General features: G+C 45.8%; 2 protein-coding genes across 2 annotated transcripts in view; both read right to left on the minus strand.

Annotated features, from left to right (window-relative positions):
• Positions 1–3,959: 3,959 nt before the first annotated feature.
• LOC125949540 (FAM172 family protein homolog CG10038) lies at positions 3,960–5,440 on the minus strand. Its single transcript, XM_049676669.1, has 4 exons — positions 5,252–5,440; positions 4,519–5,183; positions 4,369–4,453; positions 3,960–4,245 (listed from the first exon to the last, which is right to left on the minus strand). The coding sequence occupies exons 1-4, from the start codon at positions 5,415–5,417 to the stop codon at positions 4,112–4,114; spliced, it is 1,050 nt and encodes a 349-aa protein (XP_049532626.1). The 5' UTR covers positions 5,418–5,440; the 3' UTR covers positions 3,960–4,111.
• A 458-nt stretch (positions 5,441–5,898) lies between these two features.
• The window catches only part of LOC125949495 (integrator complex subunit 3 homolog), a 5,374-nt gene continuing 4,917 nt past the window's right edge, over positions 5,899–6,355 (minus strand). The window contains exon 2 of the mRNA XM_049676601.1: positions 5,899–6,355. This exon is cut by the window's right edge and continues 4,747 nt beyond it. The gene's annotated coding sequence lies outside the window, so the exon portion shown is untranslated.

A 6,355-nucleotide genomic window follows, 5' to 3' on the forward strand; every position in this document is an offset into this window, starting at 1 on the left:
GATAACTCAACTCGTAACTGTACAATGACTGATTGAATTACCTGTTTGCATTATCTTGTTAATCGTTTAATTGGCACCGCAAAAGGGACATACAACTTCGTACCAATTGGTTATTGCTGATACCCAACATTTAGGATTTGATGTTGTGAATTCAAATAATCCGAGCATTTCAGTACTTTAAGTCGATTGATCATGGACCAGGAATCTTATGAAACCATCTCTCAATGTCATGTACCTAATGGTCTCATGTACCAGGATCCTGAAATCCGGAAATGTCGTCAAAAGTCATAATTGGAACAGAAGTTCCCACAATTAATGTTTTCCCCCCTTCAAGGACACCATCAATTTCGAGAGCCACAATTTAAAACGTACTTCAAACTGTTTCAATACCAACGCTCAAATTGGAAGCTCAAATACATTCCCACGCCCTGCCTGACAGTCTGGTCAACTCATTTCCGTTTTCGCTCACCACCTTCATACATACACCCAATGCAACGTACACGATCGGACGCCGAGGATCGTCGAGAGGGAAAAAAAAAATGACCAGAGAATCAAATCTCCTGTCCATCCAGTCTCTTCGTGACATATCCTGTCGGTGGTCAAATTAATCAGTTCCAGCTCCACGCCCCACCCCCCCAACCGTTGGCTCCGCTTCGGTGGCTCGCAATTAGGAAAACCTCAAAAATCCGTTTCCAGTGCAATTATCGTACCGGCAGGAGTACTGCTCTCACTGGGAGCATTGGGGTCCTTTTTTTCAATTTCCCAGGACCCCATGACGCAACAAGCCCATTTTCCCCCTTGTTTTTTTGTTTACGAACGACCACCACTTGCACCAAATAAAGGCAAACAGCAAACGGCGAAATCGCAGTCCATCGGGCGAGAATCCTGGCTCCACGCAGGATATTGTCGATCGTCGGGACTCAATCGCTGGTGAGGGGGGAGCCCGAGGACTGACGGTACACCGCACAAGTAATTACAGTTTAAACACAGATTTGTACGGGACGACCACCCGGTACCCGGTGGTGGCAGTGGAGCATAAAAATAAATTACGGAACATGACACGGAACGATGGGAAGGGAGGGAGGGGGCGGGTGGCATGTGAGCTCAGAGTACCGAAATGTCCAAAAAGCGAGCGAGCCTTTGTGAGCCTTTGTGCAGCAGTGCGTGTGTATCTGTCGTTTGTTCAGTCACCGGAACGGTGGCTGCTACCGGAACCACCGGGTACACTCGACTGCTCGCTGCACTCACAAATACCTCGAAAGGCAGGTTCCGCTTGCCACCGTGCATCACAGTCGGTTGGAACCACAGGCGCTCCTTCCCTTGACTATCATCGATTAATTCCGTTTTTCACGTTTTAATAATTATTTTGTGAATCGCTTTCGCACCACCATTCGTCATGGCTTTTCGCGATAATTTACCATTTGCGCTGGTTAAATGTCGCATTTGTGTCGTCAAGCGAATTTTTAACATAAATCTGCATCGTCACATCAGGAGCCAGTTTGCTGTTCCACCAATGGGTCCATCCTCCGTGAGGTCATCTGTTTGCTTCGGATTCCTCTTTCCTTTCGCTTCTGCACACGTTGGCCGGGTTTCATTTCCATGGAAACGACATGGCAATGATGATGATGCTGGCTGTGTGGCGATTGACAAATTAATCAAAGCGCAGCACACGTTGCACCGAGTTATCGATGCGTTGACGCAGCCTGTCAATAGGCTGCTCCAGTCAAAAGGGGATGGAAATGGATTTTTTATTATTTATTTTTCGCGATTAATGCTCTCCTTCATGGAATCGGAACGCACAAAATGGTGAAAGAACGAATCCATCAATTTAATCGGCAGTTTCTGTTGTGAAGTATGTTCTTCTGCTGGAGGATCATTGATGTGTTAATCGACCGGTTTGCTCTCTTGACGCAGGAGATTATCGGAACAGCTGTTCCACGATTATTTTTTTTTATCATGCAGAAGGTTTAAGGTGTTGCCTTGCATTGCAATATCATTGGATTCGTTCATTTTGCTGTTACCAGATCTTTTGCTAGATAAGTATCTCGCTAAGGATCCACAGATAAATCAATCGAAATCCAAATAATCAGAACCAATAATTTACGCTAGAACAAATATCAATCGGTAGAGCTATAGTCTACCTGTTCGCTGATGACCTTTTGTGCCATCCTGGAGCAAATGTCGTCCCGTAATGCTTTCAAAGTCAACACACACTACAGTCTCTGCTTACCGCCACTGATTGTAATGCTGCAATCATTTTATCCCTCTGTAAATAGAGTTCCTTAACCGAACCTTCCACGAGGCACTCAATTCAAACCATTTTTCAAACGCTAACACCCCGTTGGATTAGCAAACGTCTTCGCTACTGATGCAAACGAACGCGCTCGCTTAAGTCGCACCGCACCGCTTATCAGTCCTTTTCTTTGTCCGCGAACGCTTGCTGAAAGGGAATCGCTTCGCGATTATCGCAGTCAGTGCGACAAGCTCGTGAAAATCGTTTTTCATGAAGAATCATTTCCACGTCAGCACATGGAAAATAGCGACTTGCGATGAAAACCTTCCCGATAAGCAGCAGCAACACTGGGGAGTGGAATGAACGGTAACAATCCTTGTTGCAGTTGTAACAGCAGTTGGTAAACCCATTTCGACACCGGCGTCACCGCAGACGAAGCAATTTTAAATCGTTACCAACAATGGCCACCACAAGCCACCGCGCAATGAGCAATTCACGTTTCTTATCCATCCATCTCTTCGCCGGCACCGTACGCTGTGGTACGGTGTGAATAAAAGGAAGCCAGCTTTCCCTATCGCTGCTACACCGCACGCTGATTATCGAGTGGAGTGAAACAAGACATGCTCGAGTCCAAAGCAAAGGACTTGCTTCTTACAAATTTCCTTAAGAAGATTGCGAACGAATCTACCTCGGTGAATTACGCTTCTGCTGCAGTAAGATGACGATGATGGTAATGGGTGGGAACGGTTCTCAGGAGAAACTCAACCAGAAGCACAAATAATCAACTGGATCCAGCAGTGACTTGCGACAAGGATCCACCCAAGGACGGATGCCAAATGTAATCGGGCAACACAATCGTACAATCGTTGGATTTACTCCGCTTGCAAGCAGAATGTAAAATAAACTCCGCTTTATGTTGATTTTGTCTGCCGGTAAACCACGGCCACTCCCCACCATGTTAAACGCTGGCAGTGGTGTGATTTTCGATTTAAACGGATATTACGGACATCGGAAACGAGTCGAGGTACAGACATTACGACCGGTAATGTCACCCGGGATCCTCCATATGAGCGGAATCTTCCCTCAGAACAGGAACATACTCGAACCGAAGATGGCAACCGAAATTAAGAATTCTCCCAAGGAAACCTTATCGGGATGAAGACTTCTTGTGAAGAAAAGAGCACTGATTGGAACCTTTTAAGGGTGTAGCCAGAGAATAGCAGGATATCTATGGCGTGTTTGAAGATAAATACAAATAATCGGTCCAGGAATCGAACATTCTTTTGTCCGATGGTGCTTGAGCGGTGCGTTCCTCCTTAAATAACCTCGAGATGTGTTGAAAAGAAATTTCATTCGAATTTCACACTTGTTTAGTACTAGGAATTTAGTGCATAACCGTAACGAAGTTGAAAAGAGTTTTCAACCATCAAGAGTTAACTCATATTAAATTGTTCGCCAAATGAATGATGATTAATTAATGTGATAACACAATACCTTAACATCCCTATTTATTAAAATGCAAATGGGGGGCAAAACCAATCATGTGGCCATGTGTAAAATCACGTGTCCGACCCGAAAAAAACGCTCCAAAAAACCGTTCAAATTAAAAAAACCGGAAAATTTGAAAAAATTCAAAAAAACCCGAAGTGGACCCGAAGTCGGGTTGAAATTGCCGAAGTCGGGACACAAACCAAACGAACCGGTTCCCAACCGGTTATACAGAGCGTTTCAGAAAAAAGATTCACAGTTTATTTTGAAAGCAGCAAAAAAAAACGAATAAATTCATAAAGTTCGAATGTACCAATGCGCCCTTCGGCCTGTGTTCAGGATGGCCGTTTTGTAGCGTTTTACAGCCTGTAACCATGGCAACGGTTTGTTTCACAGCTCGTCTCCCTTAGCCTTCTTCGAGAGTGGTTCCGGTGATGTTTTGCTAAACTCCGAATATCGCCCCTCTACGAAGTCAAACAGAGCACTCATGCAGCTGTACGAGGTCATCTCGTGTTTGATATGTCCTGGGGAGGGAAATGCAAAATCCAAATAGGAAATCAATCACAGCTAAATGAAAGCCACCACTAGCTCTATGGCGTCGAGTGAGGCGACTGAAAGTGCTACTCAACAGACTCACGCAACAGTACCTGCTGAGTGTCGCGGGATGTCATGCTTCGTGATCGTTAGCGGAGTATCGAGAGGATCCTTGGCCGTCACCCAATTTCGTGCGATCTAAAACCAAACAAAGGGGCATTGAGTTCCATTTTGCTCTCGGCTACGAGCTGATCTTGTCTCACCCCTTTCAGCGGTTCCGATACAAGCGACGAAGAGTGGACACTATCGGTGAAGCCCACGGCAAACACTTTTTCCTTAAAGAACTCTGGGTAGCGCTGGGCAAGCTCGACCGTTACTACACCACCGTAGCTATGCGCGACAATTGCTACCGCTTCCGGGTCGCTAGCACGAATGTACTGCTCCAGCACGGTGGCCGCATGCTCGGTAGGATTCCGGCTACCGCGAATCGGTTTCCGTTTTCCGCCCACCGTACGATAGTTGTCGTTCGTGTTCAACAGTACCACCTCATACCCAAGCTCACGGCCGCGATTAATGTACGGAATTTGTGTGCCGGAATCGAGGCAATCGTTGATGATGAGGCTACGAGCCCACTGACCGGCCCGTACCACACCGCTTCCGTGAATCAGTACCAGCAGCTTTTTGGGTTTCGTTAGCTTCTCGTTTGTGCTAAAGATGAAGGTCGCCTCCTCCGGTGGTACATCGGACGGCAAATATAGCTTCTTTAGTCCTTCCTTTTCCACCAACCGCTCGTACACGTACTCCGTGATGACTTCACCGAGTGCCTCGTAGTGTGCCTGGTTCTCGGAGAGCGAAGTGTAGACCTGATAGTCGAACACGCGATCCGTCAGCTTTCCCGTGTCCTTATCGAGCTGCCGTAATTTGCCCTCTAGCGAAAAATAGAATTCGGCATCAAGTCGAGTCATCCTTGAAACGCGACAAAGTTGGCGAGCTTACCCTCGTTGAAACCGTAGCCGAATCCTTCGAGGGTTGTGGGGTAGGAATCTCCGTGCTGCTCTGAGGAGGCCATTCTAAGGAACGAGTTGCTTACTGCCAATAAGGCTGCAGGACTCCGTACAATCCTGGGCAGGAGCTGCAGAAAAGGATAAGCCAACAGACTCATAAATCTCGAAACCGCCGTTTGGTTTCCGGCCATCATGATGTAATGATAAACATGTCAAACCGGCCCACTAAGCCACATGATCGGAAAACGTACCAGCAAATCGTGCCCGAAGTTTAACACTCTATCGGTACAGAAATTACTCACAATAGATAGAACGTAGCCCAACCCGAGCCCCTATGTAAAACATTTTTACATTTTATTTGCCTGAAATTATCGAGAATTGGCCAGGATTCGGACAGAAACAAAAAGGAAGATCCACAAATTAGTCTACAGTTTTGGAACGATACAGTACCTCGCGATTTGTACTCCATACGAATCCAACATGGGGCTAGGTTTACTGGGATGATGAAATTTTCAAATTTAATTCAACGGTTGCAAGTTAATCGGAAGAACGATAAATCGGCCCAAGATAACGGATACGTGGAGAAAAGGTGGATCACGATACATCATGATCCTAGGGAAGCCGGCGGTAGCATTTACATCAATGTTTGCTTTATTTAATCTATAAACATTTTTTTAAGAAATACTATTACATATGTTATCCTCCGCAAGTACTCTCAGGGTATGCGTGCGTGTTTGTGTGGTTTTGTGTGTTGTTTCTATTTTCACGATCTCGATTTCGAAAAAGAAAATTTATAATCCGACCCCCATCATCAGGTCCGTACGCTCCGCCGTTTTTGCTACAAGAAATCGATCGCGTCGTGGTGAAGAAACAGTTTCCGCTTTTGATTTAATGGCGATGGGCGAATGGGTAAAGAGAAATGAACTGTCCGTGCACCTAGATGCAGTTTTTGATATCTTCAAGTCCGGTAGACTCCTCTTTCTACCCTACCCTTACTCATCAGCAGTCGGTCACGCTCGGTTTCTACAGCTTGCTCTGCTTCTTCGTGATTAGAACTGTAATATTCAAATTAAAAACAGAATATGCTACCCACGCT

Source organism: Anopheles darlingi, chromosome 2 (assembly GCF_943734745.1).
Source record: "Anopheles darlingi chromosome 2, idAnoDarlMG_H_01, whole genome shotgun sequence".
In the NCBI taxonomy this organism is placed as follows: Eukaryota; Metazoa; Arthropoda; class Insecta; order Diptera; family Culicidae; genus Anopheles; species Anopheles darlingi.